General features: G+C 41.3%; 2 protein-coding genes across 10 annotated transcripts in view; one reads left to right on the top strand and one right to left on the bottom strand.

Moving 5' to 3' along the window:
• The window catches only part of hexb (hexosaminidase B (beta polypeptide)), a 189030-nt gene that overhangs the window by 156252 nt on the left and 6653 nt on the right, over nucleotides 1-26125 (top strand). For 5 of the 7 annotated variants that reach the window (XR_013659385.1, XR_013659382.1, XR_013659383.1 and 2 more), the window contains exons 3-8: nucleotides 21741-22082; nucleotides 22193-22344; nucleotides 23501-23566; nucleotides 25594-25640; nucleotides 25754-25864; nucleotides 25954-26055. Coding sequence is in view for 3 of the 7 variants with exons in the window: in XM_011481498.4 (XP_011479800.2) it covers nucleotides 21741-22082; nucleotides 22193-22344; nucleotides 23501-23566; nucleotides 25594-25640; nucleotides 25754-25864; nucleotides 25954-26055 (820 nt within the window). In the remaining 4 variants the exon portion in view is untranslated. Of the gene's footprint in view, nucleotides 1-21342; nucleotides 21433-21740; nucleotides 22083-22192; nucleotides 22345-23500; nucleotides 23567-25593; nucleotides 25641-25753; nucleotides 25865-25953; nucleotides 26056-26125 lie in introns of those variants that run through there. The other 2 variants (XM_004074521.5, XR_013659384.1) reach the window with 2 other exon arrangements.
• enc1 (ectodermal-neural cortex 1) lies at nucleotides 4330-17234 on the bottom strand. Of its 3 annotated transcripts, none has more exons than XM_004074520.5 (3): nucleotides 16878-17234; nucleotides 10735-12546; nucleotides 4330-6396 (listed from the first exon to the last, which is right to left on the bottom strand). In XM_004074520.5, exon 2 carries the CDS (start codon nucleotides 12538-12540, stop codon nucleotides 10765-10767), a length of 1776 nt encoding a protein of 591 aa, XP_004074568.1. In that variant the 5' UTR covers nucleotides 12541-12546; nucleotides 16878-17234; the 3' UTR covers nucleotides 4330-6396; nucleotides 10735-10764. The 3 variants fall into 3 exon arrangements, with proteins under 3 accessions (XP_004074568.1, XP_020563186.1, XP_078812059.1); XM_020707527.3 differs by having other exon boundaries at nucleotides 16399-17126; XM_078955933.1 differs by lacking the exon at nucleotides 16878-17234 and adding an exon at nucleotides 16345-16562.

Genomic DNA, 26125 nt, shown 5'->3' with positions numbered 1-26125 from the left:
CTGGCTTAGAGAAGCTAAAACCCCATAGACTTCTATAGAGAAATAAACAGTCATTCTATTTGTCTGAGGAACTGTTCTTACTCTGATACCTATTTTTAAAACATGTTCTTGTTAATCCTCCTTTTTTTCATGAAATGTATTTCTGTCGTAAAAGTTATTCAAGTAATAAAGTGACCAATCAGAGGCCTCAGTAAAAGTACGTGGTGCCTGCTAGCCCCCACATCCAACGTTCAAAGCGTTTGCAAGATTCTCCTGAGCCAGCTTTCAAATGGTACGGGTGTGGACTTCCAACAAGCTCACTTCTGATTTGCGAGAGTGGTTGCCATAGAAACGTTGACTGAGACCAACTCCGACCAGTCACTGCTTACTTGCAACATCTGGCTCCAAGATGGTGACGGTCATATCGGGAAAAAAAAGAGACTGAATTGACTTTGGTCAATTTCTATACGTCACACTCACTGAGGCCAGTTTTTATTTACAGACAATTTTGAAAACAGAGGACTACATTTTAGATTTTTTGCAGTAAAACACAGAGTTTTAGCTTCCATGTGACAAAAAAAAATCAAGTCCACTCATCTCACAATAACGGATTTCCTGCTGCAAATTAAACTCAGAGGTCAGCGTGAACAGGTCTTGGTGAAAGGAACTCTTCTTTTGAAAGCGTATCTGATGCATTTGGGGTTTAAATCACCCTCTGTGTGTTCTTCAGGGCAGCTGGACTTTCAAAGTTAGTCCAGGAGATGTTTCGATGCACATCTGAGTAGTTTCTCCACTTCCAACTGCTGACTGGGAGTTCAGGTTATTTATGTGCCAACTACTTCAGAGGTGTGGCAAAATAAAAAAGCTTCCCATGGAGAAGCTAAATCAGGTTCTCCATGGGTGGCAGAAATGTTTCTAGTGGGTGGGCAAAAGGACTGGAGGGCTTTTTGTTCACCTACCTGAAACTTTATTCGGCTGATGAAATCCTCTGTAACGTTTTGGAACACAGTTGGTTTACAGCTTTGGAATCTGCATTCGAATGCTGGACAGGCTGATTGAAAAACTAGTGTGTGTGTGTGTGTGTGTGTGTGTTGTGGATGTGTGCTGCTTCCTGTAGCTGTTCTGTGTTTTCATTAGCTCTGGAAGAGTCCAATAGGGTTGTTGGCTTTTCCATCAGTAGCAGGTTTCTCTACTTCAATTCATTCCCTAAACAAGTGGTTCCCAACTTTTTTCAGGCCACAAATTTATTGTCAGACAATATATTCACGGACCGGCCTGTGTGAGGCTGAAGTGAGTTTCCGTTTTTCTTTTTTTAGCTTCCAGTTTCCCCTAACTTTTGATGTTAGAGTTTCTCTTCATCCTCTGTAACATATCTGCAGCTGCTTTAACTTGTATTTGTACTCTAGATTTTGTGGAGGAATCATTTAAATGTGAAATTGATTTAGCCCTTGCTGTCAGAGCGGAAACTGTAGAATTAGACGCCAACTTCAGGCCTCTGACTTTTAAGGTGTGACGGATAAATACAAAAGAAAAGGTCACTAAAACTGGTATTTTTTAAAACATAATCATAAACATAAATTCAATGTTTGAACAACTTCATTAGCAGCATCGTTGCAAAGCTATGTACACATCACCATTGCCAACACCTGTTCAAGCGGCCACTTCCAATGAAAATGTCGATGTAAATGTGCGTAAATGCGCATTTTAGGCTTTCATGGTTAAAATGTCCATGTTCAGGTGTAGCTACGCAAGTTTTTACAAATGTTTAATGGGGGTATACGTACAAAACACATGGCCATTGAACGCATTTTGCCAGTCAAGCCAGATCGAACTTTGACCAATCAGGGACTCGGTGGTTTTATCTGGTGAGCCCAGACATGGCACCCAGCCTGACGACGTCTGTGTTTGTTTTACAAATTCTGTTTTGTGCTAAATTCGATAAATTTGCACGGCTTTGACATTTCGCACCAAGCCTCTTCCAACTCTAGGTGGCGGGCATGTGCCAGTAAACAGTAGAAAAAGAAGAAGCTCCTCCCAGCTCGTCCAGTGGGAACACCATTTTCTCTTTCCTCACTGGCTCTTTTCTGTGGAAAGTAGCCTTTTAAATACATTTGTTTTAGTTAATTTTGCTTGCTTGGCGGTTTCAACTTAGTGGTCAATGCAGCCACTTTTAATTGGCTGATGTATTTTTTGACATGTGACTGAGCGACTTGAGAATGAGTGGGATGTGGTGGGGAGAATCCAGTAGTTTTTCAAAACAAAACTTCCTTCAGAATCCGATCATAAATAAAATGTAGATCATCTCTTTTTTCTGTGTACCAACTGTCCCATGAACTGGTGGTTCATGGGTCGGGGGTAATTGGGTCTAAACGGTTGTTTTAGCACACTCAACCGATATTTTTGTTTATTGTTCAGGAATGTTACTGATAACTGATATCTTTATTAGCATTTTTTTTTTGCTAACAACACAAAGTCAAACTTTCAGCAGCATTATCTATATATTTATGGTATCTACTGAAGATAAAAGTTTTCATAACTCTATAAACTGACGATGCAGTTGTAGGAATCCCAAAAACTCAAGTCAAGTTTTATAATGCAGATATTTAAATAAATATACTTGTAAAGAACTTTTAAAGCAGAAAACTTTCCTTCACTCCAATGTTTGAAAGCTTTCTTTCTTCTCAAAAATGCATCCGGCTTGCTACCAGTGCAGAGGTCAAAGGCAATGGGCTTCAAAGGCAATGGGCTTCATTAGTGCACATGTCGGGGGTAATTTACACATTTATAGATGCACGAGATTTTGGTTCAACCCTTGTGCTATCTTAGATGACCCCACCCTTACATTGACGTGTTCTCCTTACCATAACAAAGGTGGATAAAGGTGGAAAGATTTCATGTAATCCATGGACACCAGTGAAGATCACAAATCATTGAAGAAAAAAGGTTCAGTGCACTGTCTAGTGGGTCTAGATGACCCAACTCCCAATGTTAAAGTGCCTAGGATAGCACAAGTGTTAATTGTGTAACAGTTTCAGAATGATGTTTTCGAAGAAGAAAAAAAATGTAAGAGGTTTGTGTTCTCATTATTTTCTGTTATTTCTTTCTCTCAGACAGTCCATATGTACAGAGGAGGTCAGATGTTAATTAGCAGTTGGAATTTTACTGAAAAAGTGTGGAAATTGAAAATGTGTTGGGGTGTTTTTTTTCCGGTGTGTGGGCCAGCTTGTGTCGGTTGTGGCCACAGCCTGCCGTTGCCGGGCAACGGTGACATTGAGGTGCATTGTTTTGATTCACGCTGGGCCACACATCCGAACTGCCCACACAAAACCCTGGATGTGAAGCGGTCCAGCCAGGCCTCGTTTAAACCAAGCACCAGTACCCAGAGAATTCAAAGGGGCTCGAAGGGCTGCCCCATCCGGGGGGTGGGGGGGTAAGGCTCGCTTCCTGGCCGACAGGAAGTCCAACTTCCTGTCTTGATTAATGGAGGGGAGCTTAGGGATCACACAGAGGGGCCTCCCACACACAGAGCCCCCACATTTCACCTTATGTGTCAACCTCCTCTTCCTCTCCTCGCTCTCACGGTGTTTGAGACTCTCCTTCCCCCCCCCCGGGTAAAAGGCAGCAGATAAGACTTGTTTTCTTCAACGTTGCAGCAGATTTTGTAAATGCCAGAATATCCTGTTTACTTCTCCGGTTCTCCCTCCTCCTTGAATCTGGGCGTATTTTGTCAGATGAGGGTCAGGATCCAGTTAAACTGGTGTTTCTCAAACACCTCGCGCTGGTCAGGAGTCGTGTCAGGTTGAGGAATGTAAACAGCGAGGGAGCCAGACTCCCAGAGCTGGCAGAATGTGGCGCTGTTTTCTTTTGCTCTGCAGTTTTTAATGGGATGTAAGACTTGTTACAAACCAGGGAACGTCAGACCCAGCAAGACTTCGTCACTGCTTTGCAGTCCATTTCACTGATGATCAGTGTTCAGAGGGGGGTAAAGGAAGGGAGAAGGGGGGGCAGGCCAGGAAAGAAGCCGGGTGGTAGGGAGGGGAGAACACAGAGAGGTGCTTTTTAAGATTTCATGTTGTCCTCCAGCCCCCACACTTTGCAGAAAAAGGTTGCTGTTGCCAAGGTGACTTGACAGAGAAAGGGAAAGTATCTGGCTGCTTTGCCTGTTCTTGTGCAGGGAGCTTAGAAGCCAGAGGCATAGATAAGACATATTCAATCCTCCACAGAACAAAACCGCACACGCATGATATGCTGCCTTAAATACCTCAAGACATTTTGCGCTGTCATCTTTTTTTTCCTTTTTCCAAATGAGCACTGGCGAAACGAGTAAAAAAAAGGAACAAAAGCCTTCAGTTAAGAGGAAAAAACTCTTATGTTTATTAGCCATGAATTTCACATTGTGAAAAAAATCACATGTACAAAATAACACCATAAAAATAGAAATTAAACTTTACATGACAAAAAGAAAAACCAAAAGATTGATGCTCACTTGACAGTATTTTCTGGAATCCTAGATAAAACCCAGTCGAAATGGGGGAAATACCACCCGACAATTAGGTGCAAATTGAAGGGGCATTCATTACTTGCCGTTGCCGGGGAAACCCGTGTTCTGCGGGAAAAAAATGCTTTCATCTGATTGGTTGAGTCTCTTGAGTTCGGCGGTTTGATGAGGTCAACACAATGGAGCTGCAATGGTCTCCGTGCAAGTCTCGAAATTCACAATAAAAGGTGTTTTAGGGCGGCTTAAAGGGGCTCAACGGGAACTCGCACGGCTCCTCGAGTCCACAGGCAAGAAAGAAAATATACACATTTCACCACGACATTACCTTCTACAACCAAAAAGGCTGTTGTAACAAGTCAATGTTCAGGTCGACTGGACAAGACAAATACACAGATATTCACAGAGTGTTTTAAGACATTTCACTGCTTTTTGGTCTGCAGGAACTTGCAGCTTTTCTTTTTTTTCTTTGTCTTTTTAACGTGCATTAATGACACTATGGTGAAAAGCACTGCGGTGTCTGCCCTTAGCAATGCACAGCTTTCTGGGTAGAAGACTTTCTCAACCAAATGGACAGTCCTCCAGCTGTCCTTGGTGCAGCTGCAAAACTCCTAACCGTGCCAGGGTTGTCCTTCCGTACCTTTAGTAGGCCATGGTTCACACGTGTTGCCATTCCGGCAGTCATTTATTGAAATTTTTTAATTTTATCTCACTTCAGCCATGTTTGAGTCCAGGTTTAAAAAAAATTTTTTTTGTGTGTTGCAAGAACCATGAGATCTCTGCGCTCATGTCATTCCTTTTCTATCCACCCTGAAACTGCTAAAAAAAACAGAGGAGGTGCACCTCCAAGCCTGTTAAAGAGCAAATTCCTCCTGGGAAGGATTGAACTGTGCAAAACGCAGCCCCGCTGAGACCAAAGAAAAAAACAAAACACAACACCTGGCCATGCATGACACAACCCAAACGTACATTCACATATGGATGCAGGCAGAGAAGGAAATGAAAGCATATTTTAACAAAAGAGTTATAGTTTTTATATAAATTAAGACTACATTGCAGTAAGTTTATGAAAAAACTGGTATATTCTCAGTTTGTGTTAAGGTGATTTCTGCAGAGACCATGCCAGTTTGACTGAATCACTATGAGTGGACATGCTCAAAAAAAGAGAAGGTCGTTCATTGTGACTCAGCAAGCTTTGATCAGAAGAACAGAAGCACAGCCGGTCTAATACAGCATTAAGAGTACAGTTCAAAGTGACATCGCTCCTTCTGAAGCCTTCAATCCAGACACTGGAAACAGTCCTGGCAGGCATCAACACAAAGATCCAGATATGTAAGGTCGTGACCTGGGGGTACCTCAACCCCCCCCTCCTCTCCTGGCCTTGCACAGATCCCCTCGATCCTCCTCAACATCAGCTGCTGTTGCTCATCAACGCCTCGTGACTGCCGGCGACAGCTAAAGAGGAACTCTTCAAGGTTTGTGTCTGCGTCAGAGCCATGTCTTAAAAGGCTAAAAGAGGAGGGGGAGCATTGCTCCTTCATTATGCCTTTAAAGAAAGCACATTTATTCAGTCTCCCCCCACACCTCAGTCTGCACAAAAAATCCATCATGCTTTTTTTCTGTGTGTCACCAACAGACACAAAGACAGACTAAACAGGAAAAGAATCGGGGTTTGTGATATGTTTGCATCACGAAAGCACAAGGTGGACACAGAGTTTGTGCCTCATCGAGCAAGCAGCGGTTCAGTTGAATGTCCCGGCCTCCTCCTCAGAAACAGCCGTCCGTGCCTCGGCGTCCTGACGGAATGAAAAGAAATAGAAAAAAAGAATACAGGCGTCTGTACATCCCTTTCTGATCCAGAGATGGAGAATGTGTGCTTCTTCACAGTAGGGAGACCGGTAGATGATGCAAAAAAGGGAAATCTGAGGAGAGAAGAATGACTTGTTAAACTGACTAATGAGCTTTCAGGATGTGCCTGAAAGCGAGCTAAGTCAGACAAGTTAAAAGGTGACTTATTAATTATTCAAGCGGAGAAGAGCAGGAGGAAGGTAAAAGCAGGAGATGACATACATCAAGGTAAAGAAAGTCACACCGAACAGTGTTTATGTGATGTATATCAGCTCAGGTCCAGTATTAATAATTACCTTAGAAAGAGATGATTTTAAAAGCAGTTTCTAACAATAACATCTCAGAGGAAGTTTTACAGAGCCTGTGTGAAACACTGTCCACTCTGCGTCCCCCGCCTGACTAATAGATTTAGTAAATCCAGCAGCTCCAATTCCTCGTACCCCCTGGCCTCCATCCAGCTTCTTATCTCCCCCTCAGCCCAACACAAGTTTCACATCTGAGTGCATTTTACGCTCACAGCTTCATTCTGACCTTTTCCATTTTTAAAGCGTTTGCTTATTACTCGTCTATCTTTACTGCACAGATGGCTGCAGGCTTGGTGGCCCGTCTAATGTGAATGTAATGTCATTAAGTATCTCTAACCGGAACCTTTTCATGCTGTTGGACACACAAAGTCAAAGGGAGTGTGTGAATGCACCCCAGAGAGCCTGAAAGCTGGATCCGGTCAGAGGTTACAGGGATCTTCTCTGAGTAACTTTCCATTAAATCGGGTTCATGTTTACGGAGCGTTTATTTTTTAACCTTTTAAATGGAAAGCTAAAACTCAGATGTCGTGAAATTTGATTTTTTTATTGTCATAATGTCCAGCCATTACTTGTTTCTTTAGCCTTTCAAGCCTTGAACATTTCTTAAGCTTGAGTTTGAGTTTGGCTAAGTTGAACTCTAAACTCTTCAGACTCTTAAGCGTCTTTGTGTGCCATTTAAAGCGCTATACAAATAAAATTTATTATTATTATTATTATTTAGAATGTCAGACTACTTGGCCAGCATTGAGTGATTTTGTTCAAACGTGTAAATCTGGGTCATTGTTTTGTTTCGGTTCAGTAGGAAAGCAATGATCCACTTTTCGCAAGATTCGGTTCAATGGTGTGTTTGGTTTTAAGCCGGGAATTGTGGCGCTCCAAGTGATTCGTGTTCCCACAGGAAATAGAATGAGATAAACCCATTGACTGTATGTGTGAACTGGACGGCATCCATAAAAAAAGTCTCTGCGATACGAACGCCATCATTTTGATGGCAGGCATTGTTGATAAGCAATGATTGGTCCAAGTCGGTCTGAGTCAACGTTTCTATGGCAATCGCCAATCAGGAGCGAGCTTGTTGGAAGTTCACACCCCTACCACTTGAAAATGGGGTCTAAGAATCTGTCAAGCGTTTTGAACGTTGGATGCAAGACCACATGCTTTTATCGAGGCATCTGATTGGTCTGTCTATAACTTGAATAACTTGAACTACAGAAAAAATATAATGAAAAAAATGACAAATATCAAAAACATGTTTAAAAAAAAGGTAGCAGAGCAAAAATGGTTATTCTGACAAATATAATAACTGAACAACAGCTGTTCATTTCTCTATAGAATTCTATGGGATTTTGGCTTCTTGGTACCACATCCTGTTTGGAATGCCAGGTGGGAGGGATTAAGTAATATCTAAGCATCTTTATAGACTTTTATTCACATTGCCTCATACAATACAAAAAATACTTTTCATTTTCAAAAATAACTTTGTTGTCATTTTCTCAGAAACTGTAAATTAAGATACCGTATTTTCCGGACTATAAGTCGCCCTTTTTTCATAGTTTGGCAAGGGGTGCGACTTATACTCCGCAGCGACTTATATTAGAAAATAAATTGAAATAAATACATTGTTAACCCTCCTGTTATGTTCATTTGTGAGGAACAGAGATGATGTTCCTGGGTCAATTTGATGTATGAGGTATGTTAAGTGTTAAGAGTATGTTAAGTGACTCAGAGAATCAGCAAACATTTTTTTACAGTAAGATCTTGAAGGCGAAAAACATAATATTCTATTTTCCAATGATTTCATAGATTCAGAAATGCAATAAAAATGACAACTGTTTCTACAAATACAGGATGAAAACAGAGTATTAGTTGGCCAATGATGCTTCATGAAAGGAATAAATAAATAAGTTTGAGAAAAAATTACTGTGAAATTATTAGATAAACAGTCTGCTATGATTGTGTCATATAAGGTTGTGAAAGTTAAAATGCGACTTATAGTCCAGTGCGACTTATCTGTGTTTTTTTCTACTTTATAATGCATTTTTGGGCTGGTGCGACTTATACTCCGGTGCAACTTATAGTCCGGAAAATACGGTAATTGGTTTGGTGTCTGCCTTTAGTATTTCAACATAAAATTTTTATTTTGGTCTGTCAATCTGTTTTTTTATTTTTTTTTTCTTACATATTTTTAATCATACTTCTAGTTTTTATTTGTCTCCTTCATATCCTCAAAAATTTGGTTGAAAGCAATATATAAATATATATATATATATATGTATCCTTAATGCGAGGACTGTTGATTAATATCATTGTGTTATTTGATATTTGTCGTTTGGGCCAATAAAAAGCGTTTCAGCAGAAAACTGTTAGAGGAGAAAATCTCCCATGTTGGAATTATTCCCCAGGGAAGAAGTGGGCTTTTTCCAACTATTTCACAGCAACCAGCTCTTTGTGTGAGGTCTAACAACTTCCTTTTCCTTTTCATTCCCAAACAGTCGTTTTTTTCCCTCCCATTCCTCTACATTTTACCTTTTCACCACATTCTGTGAGCGGACTGTCAGTTACCATGACAGGCAGCCGTACCAACAACAAAATGTTTTTTATTAAATTTGTGGCAGGATTCTTCACTTCGCTGAGCACTGTGTTTCTGTGGCTCAGAGATGGTTAAAACCTTCACTCTAGTCTTTCAGGGATGAAACAGAAAAGGTATAATAAGTCTTTGAAAAAAGATGTCATTCCGTAAGGAGAAGAGGCAGCATAGACTCACAGGAGAGAAAGCTGCTCTAAGCCGTCTCCTCGCATTATCAAAAAGGAGACATGCAGAGCTGGTCAGCTGAGAAGTCACTCATCTTTGCTCTTTTTCATTTTCAGGAGGCCTAGGCTGGCGGGCATTTAATAATTTAAAAAATAAAAAAAGGGGGGGGGGGGTTGGTTGGTAAAGGATTTGTGTGATGTGATGTGATTTTAACCCTGAAGTGAGCTGAAAGACCAGGTTTACCAGCTGACTACCCATGCTCCACATACGTCTGGGCTGTTTATCATCATAGCAGGGAGGGGGCAGGGTTGGAGTAAGACTAGAAGAGTATAAATTGAAGCAGAAGAGACTGTCAAGTCCAAAACGATAAATCCCCAAGACCGGATGACTACTCTGAAGGATGATCCGTGAGCGAGTGGTCTGAGGAGGGTAAGACTCGAGTCGTCCAGCTCTCCCTCATTACTTCTCCGTTACTTCTTGTAATTGATGATTAATGGTGTCTAACACATCGCAAGGGCCAGGATCCATCCCCGCCACCCCAGGAAAAAAAGTGCATAACCTTATCAAAGCAAGGCAACTGAGAGTGGATTAGCCTCACTGGGGTGTCACAGCCTTTTGGTGTGAGACTTGTCTAATTGGAAGACCCCCTTTTTTTTGCTTTTCAGGGAGATTTCCCCCACAGGGGCCATAAAAGAATCCTATTCTCTTTCAATTACCCTTTCTGTCCTTCGGCCCATCCCCACAGCCACATAACTCACTTAACTAACTCACACAAGCCCGATCAGTTCCTCCCTGTAAGTGTGCCCTTCATCATCTGAATGTTCCATTCTTTTTAAACCGAGAAGATGAAGTAATCCTTTATAATCAGAACATCTGAAGCTTAAGAGGTTGAAGCCATAGCCTGGAATGGTATAACAATGCTAACGTTTCCACTAGCCTCCAAGGGTTAAGCAGTCTAATTACAATAACTACATAAGAAATATAAAAACGATAGAACCTAACATCCCCAAAGAATTGTAGGCTTACAAAAGCATCAATTGAGTTCCAACTAAATTGTACACTCAACCATTTAACCACTCACCGAAGATTGATTGGGGACAACAGCCTGATATGTTGCCTACCATCTCTTTGAACACTTAATTGACATTTTTTGAAGTTGAAATCTTCTTCCTTTAAACGTTTCATCACTTATCCAAGTGGCTTCATCACTTTACTGAGTGGCGGAACCTTTCAAGGAAGAGGAACTCAACGTCATGATGTTCCTTGGATGAATGAGAACCTTCACCGACACTTCAAAAACGTGATTTAAAAGACCCAAACCATCAGAAAAGATGACTAGAATAGGTTTATCTTACCTGATGGAAAAGGTGCAAGAATTTTTGGATTCAAGCTGGGAGGTGCTTCCAGGTGCTGACGAAAGCCGTAGGAATGAGCGAGTATGGCACAGTAGTGATGCTGTTCCATGCATCGAGGGTGGGGTCATAGCAGTCAAGAGTTTTACATCGCTGTGTGCCAAAGTATCCGCCCACTACGTACAGTTTGTTTCCCGATGCCACCGCCTGGCAACTCATTCGTTTGGCGGTCACATCACCCACTTTTGTCCACTGATAGTTCTCACTGCTGAACTTGTAGGCTGAGCATGCTGAAAATTCTGTATCACCACCCATAACGAAGATCTGGTTTCCCAACACTGCGGCAGCCGTGTAACGCCACGGCTGTGGACAGGAGGCCGGAACAGTCCATCGGTTCTCCTGCGGATCATAACACTGGACTTTGGGCAGTTTGTCGTGAGTGACACTGGTTCCCCCAAAGGCAAACAGCTTGAGCTTTACACTGACGACTGCTGCATTACTCACTCCTTCTCTTAAAGGAGCCACCATGGTCCACTTGTTTGCCACGGGGTCAAACTGCTCCACTTGCTTGAGGGACACAGATGGAGAAGCCGGCAAGCAACCAGTAGCTGCAGTGTGTCCACCAACGACATAGAGACAGTGTTTCAGCTCAGTAGAGCCATGTCCAAACCGGGCGATTAGCATGGGGGCAGCCTTTGACCATTCCTCATGGACAGTATCATAGACCCAGACATCTTTGGACACTCCGTTCTCTGATCCCCTTCCACCTGTAATGTAGACTTTACAACCAATGGCACATGCACTGAATTCTTTCCTAGGACTGGGAATGTCAGCTTTGGGAATGATCTCTTTGGCTTTCTGATCAACCAGGTACAACTTGTCACACATGAAGGTCTGCCCACCCAGAAGGAAGAGGGCATGGCTGGTTTTTCTTGGTCGAGCACATGGGCTGTTGACAACGCCGTCATTCTGCAGGATCTTAAGCTTACAGCGTATAGCCTCATCTACCAGTTCCTTACTCTTTGCCTGAGCGTTGATCAGCTCCTCTGTTGACACATTCTCCATTAAAAATATGGCAGGAAGCAGAGCAAGGCGGACTGTTCTGAGGAGTTCTGGAAGATGGCAGTGCCTCCTCTCCAGATCGTAGTTGATCCAGTTGAGGGCAGCTTCATAAACCAGCCTCTCATCTTCTGTCTCTAGTTCCTCATGGGACAACAGCTGCACCACCATGTCTTTGGGCAGTTGGAGGAAATCCTCTGTCTTGCAAATAGCAGGGAAGTTGCTAAGACACATGCCCCAGGAGAGCTCTGACAGCTTGGTGCACTGGTGGGCGTCAGACAGCAGCAGCATGCCAAGGCAGTTGGATGGGTGAAGGTTTCTCTCAAGGAATTCGGCGCAGGCGTCGCGGATGTCTTGAAACTCCAGCATGTCTCCAGCCTCCAGTAGTGACTCAGCGTTCTCTTCATTGATGACCACGCGCGACGAGTACGCATAATCCAGCAGGAGTTCTAAAACCTCTGGATGGATGGAGTCCCGGAAGTCCACCTCACTGGCCTGGCTTTCTCTGAGCCCCCCACTGAACATGGCCTCAAAGTATCGACTGCAGGCAGCCAGCACGGCGCGATGGCAGGGGAAGGTGCGGCTGCCTGCGTGAAGCAGGACATCTGTGAAGAGCCTTTGCTGCCGCAGAGAGTTGAGGTGCATGAGGACACTGTCCGCGTAGGAGGACTTGTGAAAAAGGTAGATATTCATGGAGCCGGTGCTGGCTCTGGATTTTCGGTTCTCGTGGACGCACACGGACATTTTCATTGAATCCTGAAACAGAGAGGAAAGAGGAAGAGAGAAAAGATCTCTTTAATGCATTTCATATTTGAAATCCACAAATATGAGGAACAAACCAGAGCATTTCAAAACCTTTTAAATGTATACACAAGTTATGGCTTGTTTTAAAGCAAAAGACTGTGATGTTTGCATGTTTTTAAATAACAAAAGAAGGTTTATCCGCTTGTAAAGTAGGTCTAATTTGCCTAACAAATTGTGACTGGTGCACATCCAAGCAGTGTGGAGTGAATGCTAAAATACTGAATCACTCTGTCCATAAAAAGATGAGCTGCACGACTTAAAAGACTAGAAAAACCCCCTCAAGAGAAATAAGTGATCCACTGAAGAAAAATGACTAAACGGCACACATCTCAGGGTTATGTAGGTCAACTGTCTCCTTAAAAGTACTCTTCCACCTCCAGCTTTAAGAAGTGATAATCCTCATCTTTGATACCCCTCATCTACAAATAAAGTGTCCCTTTGTAGGGAACCCATAAGTCAAGAGGAAAGGGAAAATAAGGAAGAAATGGCAGGACTGTTAAGCCTCTCAAAAATGCGCACAATTTACTTCAATCCTCCCTTCAGGGGAAAAAAAAGACAGCTCGCTCTTCACTGTCCTCGGCCTGTCCTCACACAGAGCTAACTTTCATTCCACCCAGTTTCCTACCCTTGCCAAACGCCTGGCGCCTTCCATGGGTGCACAGACTTCAATGTTTCCCGCTAGCTCAGAACTCTGGGAGGGGGGTGGTTTTCTAACTGGGTGACATAATTGGATAGAAGATATTGAAAATCAAATTCTGCTGGCAGTGGCCAGCGTGTTTGCTTCCTTACTGGAGACAAACAGCTGAAGCGCGTGGTCACCTTGAAACCTGTAAGTAACTATGAATTCCAGAGATTCCACGCTTGGAAAGGCAAAAGCTTTTACAAAGATGCTGGAGGAAAATATGCCTGAAATGTTTTGAATTTTTGCATTTTTAGCAAGGCCTTATTTTTGTATTTGCAGAACGGAAAATTGTATAGCATGAATGTTGTTTTTTGTAAATTTGTTTTGGATAATAGCAACTCTTCTACCACCCACTAATGTAGTTAAAGTCCAAATCATCTTTTAATTTATTTTCAAATAGATGAAATGGTCTTTTAATTATAATTATGCTGTTTTTAGCCAAAATTTAAAAAAAAAAAACTAAAAAAAACAGTTGTTTTCTAGGACATCATTTCTGCAGAACGGCAGGAGTTCATTAGAAATTCGCCTGAATTTCATGCGGAGAACCCCACCACCCCTTCCCATTGCTGAGAGCTCTTTGTTCATGTGGTATTCGACTAGCTTACAGACCCTCACAACCCTAACCTGACATTACTGCTGCAACAGAAGTGGCGAGGAATTTTGGAGTTATCCAGCCGTACAGTTTGGATCCAGATTCCAGCTCAGCCGAGGAAAACAAAGACGTTCATGGATCTATTTGTTTGCACATGGATGCATCAGGATGGAGCGGAGCAGAGAGCTTGTGGCCTGCCCAGTGACTTTTCTGCATCACAGATAAATGGCATTTTTTCATCTGCTCCTGGTTCACAACAATTTGAATAAAGAAATACTCATAAATCAATTTTAAGCTTATTTTTCTTAATATATGTCCTCCATCATCAGAAAATGGCCACAAGAACATGTTAAAAAACAGCATTTTTATCTTTAATGGATTTCAGCTTTCCCATGCATGAAGTAGTCTGAAGGAGCCTCAAGGTTTCATCTGCAACTGAACTGCTGAGAAGAAAAGGTGCCTCCATTTTCCATAAATTGCATCATCTGCTCAGAAAATTAAAAGAAGAAATCTTCAGAAGTCCAGCCTTTTGAATATGAAATCAAACTCCAGACCTGCAGCGACACATGCAACATTTAGCAGGCGTTTTTGATGAGGAGTGTCACTGACACCTGAAGCATGGAGTCTCTGTGAATAACGAATTAATGCACTATGAACCTGATGTTTGATCTTTATGATGCACAAAGGACTTTCAACCTGAGACTTCCCCCTCTGTCATTTTGTGATTTTCTTTCCTGCTGAAATTCCTCTTTGTGTGTCAGATTGACACTTTGAGCAGAGTTTTCGTGTGTCAGAAGTCAACTTGTAGCTCGTCTTTACGCGAACAAGGCAGCAAACTCTTGCATCATTCTCTGACTTACCGAAGAAATATGCACTCTTACTAACTCCTAAATGTGACACAAAGAGCCGAACCTCAACAGTGAGGAGGCTTTTGAACTACTCACCGAAAATGTCTGTGTGTCATCACAATCTGATCGGTCATAACTTAAGGAAACACAAAACGGAGTACGACCTTGGTCTGGCAGGACTTGTCGCATTCCAGCAGCGCCAAACCTGGTAATGTAATGAGCACATCTCTGCCGAGTCTCCTCGCCTCACGGTCACGAGTGCGCAAACGCCAGCTCCGCTTTTCTAATTGGGAGTTGTAAGAAGCTTGATTTGGGTAAGTGATTCTAATATTGCAACCTAATTAAAGAGATTTTACATACGCTAATAATTGGCATGTTAATAAAATTGACCCTCAGTGATTCAGGCCCAGAGGCAAAGCGCTTGATTAGTAGGAAAACAAGTTCAGAGCGAACTTGTTTCAACTTTGTACAGCAGAATCAATAGCCGTGATTAAGGTATGGCCTGGATGAACTCATGAGCTTCTAAGCCCCCCCCCCCCCTTTTTTTTATGGTTGTTTGCTGCCCACTTACTGTCTCTGAGGTTTGGTTGTTTTGCACCAAATTGGTAATCAAAGATTTTTAAGTGCCTGCAGTCCTCCCTGTTTTGTAAGGTTAGGGCTGCACCATATAAGGAAAACACGCGATATTAGTGATCAATATTGCAATGACGATATAACTTCCGATACATGAACAAATAGCAAAACAACTCAATACATCATTTCCATTTCACTGCAACAGTTCAATTTAAGTGTCAACAAAACTTAATAAGAGGCGGGCATCTAACATAAAAGGAGTCCATCCGATTGATCAAATGCATAAAAGGATTTATTTGATCTGTTAAATAATTCAGGCTGCCATAGAATTGTTTAGCATATCTAAGCTTTATTGCAATTTTCACAGACTATTGCGATATGCATATTGCACCGCTTAATAAATTTAGGATTTATTGTGCAGGCCTATGTAAGGTTATAGATTGATTCTGGTTTTGGCCTATTGGTGTTCTGAGTCTAGATAATGACATTATTTTACAGTATTTTGCTGCAACTTATTTTATTTAAAAAAAAAAAAAAACTACTTTAATTTAAATTTATTTTAGATAAACAGCTCATATTGCTAAAGGCTCCAAACAGATTCAGCCTAAATGTCGGCATCAGTACTTATCCTGGGAAATATACGCCTCCATGAAATGACCTTAACATGCCTCAACACTATCTCTTCATGATAGCAAGAAGACATGAAACATCCTTGGCTTCACATATGCCAACATTCCTGCTTGTCGGCCAGTAAATGCTTCCTTCTCAGACGTGATCATCGGAGCATTTTATCAAATTTGCATAAACAAAAATATCAAATCAAACAAATACTTGAAATGTAATGTATTATATACATTCAACGTTTTTAAAATCCTAAAATGCACATAAATATCAATATTCTGCTTAATCTTAAATATCCTAAAGTCAAACTGATTGAACTGACAGCTCAAACGTAACAAAACTGCTGAGAAAGTTCTCCTCTCACTAACTTTTTGCTTGATCTCAGTCTTTTTTTTTTTTACTGTTATCCAGACATAACAAGACTGATCACTCACCCACAATTCCTTCCTCTTCTTTATTTTTTAATTTTATTTTTTAGGCTGACTTACAGGAGGATGGAAACTGGAAATCAGTCTTTTGCCAGCCCTGTCTGTCCTCAGTGGATCTTCTGGAAATGAGGCTGGAAGAGATGCCCTCATTCCCTGAGAGGAAGCACACATGCAGCTTCTGGACTCGATCCCAGCCCGCCTGCAGTCTGTTTCAAATCATTGCCAGGTGTTCGGAGCCGCGCGGACGCAGGAAGAGGAGCCTCCAAAGTCATCGGCGGCTCTGAGGAGGACTCGGTTCTGCGCATCTGCCCAGCCGGGACCGAGGGCTGCAGAGCAGACGCAGGCGCAACACCTGATGCCGCCCTCAGCCGTCTGCAGCCCGGAGGGAACACAAAGATCTGGGAGCGCACGACAATGCTGCGCTGACGTGCGGGGAGTGTGCGCGTTTTCAGCTCCACGACCGCGGCGCTTTTTGGACTTTCTTTCCTCCACGCAGAGGCGGAGGGCGCAGCGCAGAGCAAAGAGGGGGAGTTCCTTACCTCTCTGGGGGAAAGCAGGAGTTCATCTGCGCCCGCGGTTTCCCTCGGACATGCCACTTCTGAGAGAGCCACGGTGCAAGCCTTTGCGCCCGCGGAGCCAACTCCTTGTTTTGCGCCCGACAGGAGCGCACAGACTCGGTCGCGGGGAGGCCGTTTTCCGCCGGGAGCGAGCTCGGTTCCAAAGCAGGAAACGGAGAGAGGAGCTGCGGTGCGGGAGGATGTTTGGAGGCGTCGCTCCGCTGCTGCTGTGGCGCTCCTCCGCCTGCGCTCCCACTCAAATCAATGGGTGTGTTTACACGGAGCAGGGGGGAGGATCAGGAAACGGAGCCGGAGACAAAGAGGGTCATGCATGGATCTGGAGGGAGGGAGGGAGGGGAGGACCCCCCCCCCCCCTCCTGCAAAAATGAATAACAATAATAAGACAACTTCTTTATATTTTTGCATTTATTTTTATATAAAAGCCCAGTTTTATGACCTTTATGACCAGAATTTCACCTTGTTCACATATAAATGCTGCTTTTAAATGTAGAAATCATCAAAGAAGCATTTCTTTTAAAATATCTCATATCTTTTTTAACTCAAAGTAATCACAAATAAAATATTTGTTATTATTTTATTCCAGGAATCCACAGTAAACAACATGACAGGAAGATCCCTGTTGTTTGAGTCACAGGGGCCCAACCCTTGGCCCTCTGAGATTATAAAGACATTAGTGTGGCTCTTGTGGTAAAAAACGGTCTGTTTTACCCCTGAACGTCATGTGTTAGTCATGTCTGTGGCGGTGGCTGTGACCGACCTCTTTATCGGCCCCCGGGGCTCCTCTGATGTTGTTTTATTTGTTTTCCTCTCAGCCTGTCATGTGATTTCTGAGTGGGAACAGAGATCTGCTTTCTTTTATTCATAAAAAGGCTCATCTTTCCCTACCTTCATATTAAAGATTAGAAGCACACTATCAGGCTGGACACTTTGACATGGACAGGAGATCCAAAAGTGGCATAAAGCAGAATAAATGTGACAGGAGCGACCCCTAGTGGACAAAAAAATCCTCGACCAGCTGTATTTGAAAACACATTTCTTCTCTGTAAAGATGTAATTTAATCATAAAACATAAATCAAAAGTTGTTTCATCAATATTAGTAGTTGCTATAAACCTATTTTAAAAATACTGGTTTTATAATCTTGAAGTATTATCTTTTCTGGAAGAAAAAAAGACTCCTGAAGATTTGTTTCTGTTATAACTTTGTGCTGAAAGCCGAACCACTAAAGACAATTTATGTAGTCAACTGCACACACAGGTAATCAGTGACTGATAATCTGGTCTGGAATACAAGAAGTGAAATGTTTATTACAGGAAACCATCATGATAAGTGCATGTGGCACGAGAGACATCTGCTGGGGAAGATAACTTTGAGATAATTGGACGGGTGTTGAGTTATACAGTCAAGGGCGGATTCCTCAAAAGGTCTACTGAGCACAGACGCAGGGCTTGGGGAGCCCACAGGGCCCCTGATCTTATTAAAAAACCAAACACACACAGAAGGACACAAAATCAACAAAAGACACAGATGAGGTGATGTGGAATGTCGGAAATTAAAAAAAAAAAGGAGGTAGAATGAGGTGATGTGAGATCGAGGAGTGGCTACTAAGTGATGCCAAAATGACTGAAGGAGACAAAAGTTCAGTAAAAATGTTTGCAAATTGATCTCAAAGAGTAATCAAATCAAATCAAACTTTATTTATAAAATAGCCCTTCTCATGGATTTTGTGCAGCACGAAGCAGTTTAACATTAAAAGCAGAAAACACACAATATTACATTAAAAACCGTACCCACCCTTCACCCTTCCCACTCCCCTCCGTTAAAACATATGACCCATGGCTCCCACGTACAAAGAATAATGACTAGTAGACAATAGTCGCACAAAAAGTCCTAATTTATCAAGAAATGAATGGAAAACTGGCATGCAACAATGAAATTTAACCTGGTGCATTAGATGCAGAAGCAAAAGGTATGTTAGAATAACAACATTCATGTAGCAGTTGCGCATAGTAACTGCACATTCATGCAGCTTCACTGTTTTAAGTCCCACTCTGACCATCTTTTTTTTCAAGCGTGCCCAGTGCAGTGGTCTTTTAAAGATGATGCAGCTTTTAGCAGACATCTAAAGACCTGTGTCGTTTTCTAGGACATAGTTTCTATAGGAGTTTAGTCGAACTGTACCTCGGGATCGTTGGCGCAGAGTAACCCCGCCTCCACCTTCCCTTTGCATTACTGAGAGATCTCTGTTTACACTGTTTACAGCCCCAACCTAACATTACCGTTGCAACAAAAATAACTAGCAATATTGGAGCCATCCAGCCGTATGTTTAGAGCCAGATGCCACCTCGGACCAGGAAAACTAAAACGTTAAGGATCTATTTGTCTGCAAGTGGATCCATCAGAATGGAGCGGAGCAGGGAGCTTGTAGCAAATGATCACTTTTTCGTTTGCTCCTGATTCACAACGATTTGAACAAAGAAATACTCAGAAATGTCATTTTAAGCTTAATTTTCTTTATTTATGTCTTCCATCATCAGAAAAATGCCACAAGAACTATCTGTCATTATGGAGAAATGATCTGCTACTAAGCTGAGCTCCATACAAAAGCAAAACCTTTAATAAAGTAAACACAAGTTCAAGTTCCACAAGCTAAACGGGAAAGAGAACTAGTTTTCTGTCCCCTGCAGCGTCTGCTCAGTCACTCACTAAACAAAGTAAAAACCCGTCAAACGAGTTGACTTATTTTCCCAGGAGCAGCGTGACAGTTCTTGGATTTGAGGTTGCAAAAATATCATTTTTTTGGGAGCCTGTTCTCTCAGGAGAGCAGCACCCAGGTCAAATGTTTGCACATGTTGCCATGATGCTGCCTACAGCTGTTAGCGTTTAAGCTGTCAGACTTTACAAAGGTCAGTTGCATGAAGACGATGGTTCCTCAGCAGCACAGAGATAAAAGGAGCCTCTGTTTGAAAGGCTGGCCTGATCTGATCACAAGATCCCAGACTGTGGTTTCAAACTTTCCTTTGACTGAATGAAGCTACACAAATGCAGCTCATCGTGAAGAATATTTTTGTGTCCCTGTTATTCCATTGAGCGCATTTCATTTTACTGCAGGAATTTCACTGTCACAGAGCAGAGCAACATTTCTGCCCACCTCTTTTTTCCCTATACCCTCCAAGCCATTGTCACATAGTGATGTCTTAAGGGGGTAAAATACAACATTTTTAAAATCCGCCGTGTGTTTCCTCATCTGTCTCACCTATTTACACAACAGCTGCTTTTCTTCTGTTATTCTACAGCAGCATGAAAAGAAATGTCACCCAGAAGTAGATTCTAGATGTTTCTTTTAAAAACTGCTACACCTTTTCTGTCATTAGACTGAAATGGGTGGTTATACATTGAATATATTATTATTGTCATTTTGAGTTATTTCCTGTTTTAAAAAGTATTGTAGGGGTTTTTCCAATGACAATAGATGGTTCAAACCTTTGACTGTATATGAGAACTGGCGTTAAAAACGAACGAATCAGATGACTAAATAAAAACATGTTGTCTCACGTTCAAAACGTTTGACAGGTTCTCCTGGTGGTGGAGCTAAAACATTGTATATGTGTGTTTGAGGTCATTTGTCAATGATGATACAAATATTGTTGCAAAATTTGGGGGTCACAGCTTTTGGCTCTGCCTCTGGATAAAACCCAAGCCCGCTTTCAAGTGTTAGGGGGGAGGACTTTCAATTAGCTCACTCCTGATTGGTGAGAGTGGTTGCCATAGAAATACTGTCTCAGACTAATCACTATTTACTGATGATTTCTGGTTCCAATATAGGGACTGAATTCACTTCATTCTGTTCGATCCGTTAGCATGTCGCTTTCTATTAGTAAAGTCATAATAACTTGGTTGGGTGTTCATATAAAGTTTTTTATTTTATTTTATTTTTTTCACAGCAGAATTACCTATAAGACAGTGAGGAAAAAAAAGATGAAACATCGAAGAAAAAAACTGTTAAAAAATATTTTTGAATTTTGGTATTAAGTTTTCCAATTTTTGCAAGATTTATTATAAATTATTTTTGCTATTTAGTTTATATTTCACTTCAATTCAATTTCATTTATATAGCCCAAATTCAAAACAATAGTCATCTCAGTGGGCTTTGTAAGTCTTTTAATGTAAACATACAAACAAAAAGGATCATAAATGCATACAATTCAATAGGATAACTTTAACTAAACAGAATAAACTATACTGGCATCCCTGCCCTTAAACCCTACTTTGCGTTAAGAAAAAACTCCTAAAAAAAAAAAAAAAACGAAATCTGCAAAAAAACGAAGAAACCTCAGGGGTGTCCAGATGAAAGAGGGATCCTCCCCCAGGACGATGTACAAGAACTCATAGAGAAGAACTGGCTTAACCAACTCTAGAACTACATGTTTAAAGTCCAGCAAATGATCTTCATCCAGTTGAAGTTGGGGGACGGCTGGGGGTGCGAGACGAGCCGGAGACAGGATCCTCAGCCAGGGGTAGGAGCAGTAGTAGAGTATATGCATGTAACTGGGCAAAACTACCAAGTTTTGGTCATCTTACTGTTTTGGTTTTTTAGCTTTTTGTCGCCCCCATCTGATCAAAGTAGATAACTGCAGTGTCAGCCTCTGTTAAAGGAAGAATTTCCTGTTTTATCACGTACTATAAAAACTGTTTTTAGTTAAGCTTGTTTGTTTTCAGGTGAGACATTTTACCTTAATGAACATGTAATGTATTAAAAAAAACTCGAACTTCACTACTTCCGGTTGTTCTGAAAATAAAATGTCTCCTTTAAATTTTTGGACAGATTAATTTCCGGATGTAAAGCCCCGCCCCCTCGAAGTACTGTAAATCAGCGATCGGCAGTTGGGTCTCGTGACTCTCCTGCCAGCATGCGCGCGCTGTCTGTGTCCGCTCTGCTGCTCCTGGCTCTCAACTCCTGCCGGGGGACGCAGGACAACCTCCTGGACGAGGATGTCATCGAGCCCGTCGTCCAGGCTTCCAAATACGGCTCTCTGTGGCCTCTGCCGCAGAAAGTGCAGATCTCGGAGGTTCCGCTGAAGCTGAGCGGAGCCACTTTCGAATTCACCGATGCTAAGGGGTCGACCGCCGGTCCGAGCTGCAGCCTGCTGCAGAGCGCCTACAGGAGGTGAGACGCTGCGTTTGCTGCGGCTCGTTCGCTTTTTAACTTGCCTGGTTTGGTCAATAGAGGAGCCGGTGCAGTGGTGCGTTCAAGGACCGGTTTCCCTCTCTCTGCAGGTACTATGATTATATTTTTGGGGGCCCTAAAAAACAGAAGATGAGCAGAAACAGACGAGCTGGCCCCTTGGAACTGACTGAGCTGCAAGTGTCGATCACATCACCTGACTCCCAATGTGATGGTTATCCTTCTGTGACGTCAGACGAGTCATGTGAGTCCCCCACTTCGTGGTATTATGTTTTAAAAATGTTTGTTTTTTTAGGACGTAGAGAATTCTGATTTAAACTGATCCTATTTAATTTTAAGTAAATGGACACAGATGTTGATTATATTTTTTTAATAAAAACAAATTTAGGTCATACTAACAAGCTTTTTTTTGCTTTTCCACTCTTCTTGCACTATTACAAACATTAAGTTCCTTGTCAGGTAAATATTTAATTAATAATAATAGAAAAAAAAGAACTTTTATTCTGAAAACCATAACTTTTATGTTTAGGTTTTTCCCCTTTATCTCATCAAACCAGGAATTCAGTGGGTTTAAGTCACATCTACAATGTATTTTGTTGTTAATAAAAATGTACAATCTTCACCTTATTCAATTAAGATGGGAATCCCACAGGTACCTGTCCTGGAGCCCATGTTATTTTACCAGTTTGTTTACATCCAGTACTGTTCACGTTCACAACTAAAAAAAGTTTTATTGAACATAAACACATTTACAGAACATATAGATAAGTGCATCCACAACCAATGAGCATAAACATTTTCTACATGGAATAGTTAAAACAGAGGATATGTGAATAAGAAGTAATAAGTAAACAAATGAACAGAACTTCTTCTGCGGCTGGCAGAAAACAGGAAGCATAAAGTAAAGGTCACTTTAGTTGATTAAATTCTGTCTAAAACTAAAAGCAAAACAATGGTAAATACTTTTGTAGAAGACTGTACTAAACTGTACTAAAAAAATTTTAAAACAAAATCTTAAATAAATTGTTTTTATTAGTTTTAGGCTAATCTGGACACGTTGAATACCTAAAACATTTAGCTTTCCTGTTCTGTTCTTTGCTGAGGTTTGACCTCAATGGAACCAGCTACTGCTGGGAATAAAGCACAGTAGTCAACATAGTCATTGATCTGAATATTTTCCGTTTTCATACATGAATTGTTTTGTTTTTGAATGGAAATGTTAAATCTGCTATTTTTACTGGAGTGCAGGGATTTTCTAACTACAAAGTGGAGCTTATGTGGACCTTAAACTGAAGGATTAGCGCTGACAAAGTGTTTAAAACCTCATTAAAACCTGAACCCAAACAGAGCTGTGATAAGCAGAAAATGAACGTGCTGTTTACCGCCATCTGTGTCCGCAGATGAGCTGTCTGTGGATGTGCCGGTCGCTGTCCTGAAAGCCCCAACCGTCTGGGGAGCTCTGCATGGTACGACTATTGAACACTTTATTTGAAATTGTTATTTTATCATCATATTTAATGGAAAATGATTTCAATTTCTGGTATTTTATACGTTTTTTAATGTATCTTTGCATCCAGATGTGTTAAACGGTCAATATTTTCTTAGATATTTAAGGCCTATGATCACTTATGTTAATTTATATTTATATATTTTTTGTAAATTCACTAATGGTTTATTCAGACTGGGAAAACCGTTTGTTCCAACTCAGTCCGCTTAATTTGGTCCGGATCGATTCGACTGTCCTGTTCCAGACTAAAGCTACCATGTGACTAAAGCTCTCTTCACTCATTGGTCAGGAAACCACGAGGGTGGGGCAAAGCAACTAGAGTCAGTAATTATGGAAGTCCTGCGCTTTTAGTTCATTCAAACTTTATATTTCGCTCACAAATTTTGAACGCCTGACAATCGTTGTCCGCGGCTCATCTGTTGCTACATTCCTACGGCTACGGTGGCCGTTGTGGTTCCGTTGTTCCGCTCCAGCACCGGATTGTATTCAGAGTGAGGTATCTCAGGGTGAACCAGAGCTCAGTCTGATTGGAAACAAACCGAGACCACCTGGGTCCGAGAGCGGGTTCTGGTCCGCTCGGGTGTATTTAGACTGAATATTTGTTCTGGATTATTGGAGGAGAAGAACTCTGGTCCCATTTAAGCGGACACCACATGTGTCCGGTCTGAACACACTCTATGTCTTAACACGTAGGCATGTTGAAAACACTCAGGCTCTTTGAGTCTATTGAGTTTGCAGATCTCAAGTCAATATTGAGTCTTACAGATAAACTGCATTCCTTTTCATCTGATGGAGATTATAAAATCCGAGGGTCATTCAGGATTATTTTTCTGTTACGGTCTCTAAAGTTTTTACATTTCGTCTCCGTATCAAATGTAAAATAATCTGTTTTTGAATAATTTGCTTTTTAAGTTGCCATATTTTGATGCTTTACATTGTACTTCAGAAACTTCACTTTTTGAGTAAAGTGAGGATTTTTTTTCCTGGGAAATTAAAATTCCAGGAGCAGATTGGGACCTTAATTTATATAAGTATTTGTTTATATGACAAAAAATGTACAGAAAAGTTTGAAAGGAACCAAAAGTTTTTATAAATTATTGGACTTTTGCATTTAGGGTGCTTCCACTTTTCTCTCTAAGCTTTTTTGACATCTACAAAATCCAGGACCTTTCAAAGCAACAGTTGTGTTATGAACTCTTTTCTAAGCTTAAAGACGCATTCCAATAACAATGGCGTTTTGGGTCTTTTTAACATGTTCTCGTGACATTTTCTGATGTTAGAAGACATAGATTAAGAAAATTAAGCTTAAAACTGCATTTCTGAGTATTTCTTTAGTCAAATCGTGAATCAGGAGCAGACAAAAGAAATGCAGTCGTAAAAAGATCTTATTTGTGTCGCAGAAAATAAGCTCCAAGCAGAAACTCCCCGCTCTGTTGCTCTGTGCCAACAGTCCGGCCCACAACATGGAGGTGAATTTCAAGTTTTTTGAAGGACCACCGGGAAATAAAATAGATCAGAAGATGATCAGAGTGGGACTTTAATTGTTCAAAAACAAAAAAAGAGCTTTTTCTTTGTTTATCGTTGAGGTCAAATGTCCACAGCCACACTTAAAAGGGTTTGTAAGAGAAATATTTAATAAATATATGACTATATATTTCTTTTTATATATTTCTTTTTTTTAACCTAAACACAAGAAGTGAATTATTAATAACTCAAATCTACTCGCAAAAAAATAGTAAGTAAAGTTAACTTTTAAGTTTTAGTGATCAAATCCTGTCTATATTAACTAAGGATGTTGGAAAATGAGAATGAGGAAGCATAAATAACATTTAACTATAATTTTTTTGCTTTTAGATAACATTTAATTGAAATAAAAACGTTAAACATGTATGGAAATTTTTTTTTTTATACCTGCCTGTTCCGAATGTCTGTAAGTTATCAGAGTAGAATTAATTTATGTAAATTTTCCCCAAATTTCCCTTTCAGGACTGGAAACCTTCAGCCAGCTGGTGTATGAGGATGACTATGGAGCTGTAAGTGAAGAGCTGTTGCTGTTTGCCTCTGCTCTCACCAAAGGTCTTGCCGTTAAACTAGAGTTAAGGTTTAAAAAGTTTTCTTTTGTGTGCAAAACCTCTGAACTTTCCAGAAAACCATCAATTCCACGAAAGTGAGCGACTTCCCGAGGTTTGCTCACCGAGGCATCTTGCTGGACAGCTCGCGCCATTTTCTCCCCATTAAAGTCCTCTTGGCTAATCTGGTACGACCTTTTCCCAGTGTCATTGAATTCATTAAATTGAATCATTTGATGGAATTTCCTCGTTTATGTTACGCTGTTTGTTCAAACAGGAAACGATGGCCATGAACAAGTTCAATGTTTTCCACTGGCACATCGTTGACGACCAGTCCTTCCCGTATCTGAGCCGGACGTTCCCACAGCTGAGTCAGCAGGTCAGTCAGTCGGCGGCAGCTCTGTTTTGCCATCTTGTTGGGTACGCGGCGTTAACGCCTCGCCATGTTC

This window comes from Oryzias latipes, chromosome 12, assembly GCF_053564925.1.
Source record: "Oryzias latipes strain Hd-rR chromosome 12, Olatipes_Hd-rR_3.1".
In the NCBI taxonomy this organism is placed as follows: Eukaryota; Metazoa; Chordata; class Actinopteri; order Beloniformes; family Adrianichthyidae; genus Oryzias; species Oryzias latipes.
This window is presented reverse-complemented; position numbering and strand designations above follow the sequence as displayed.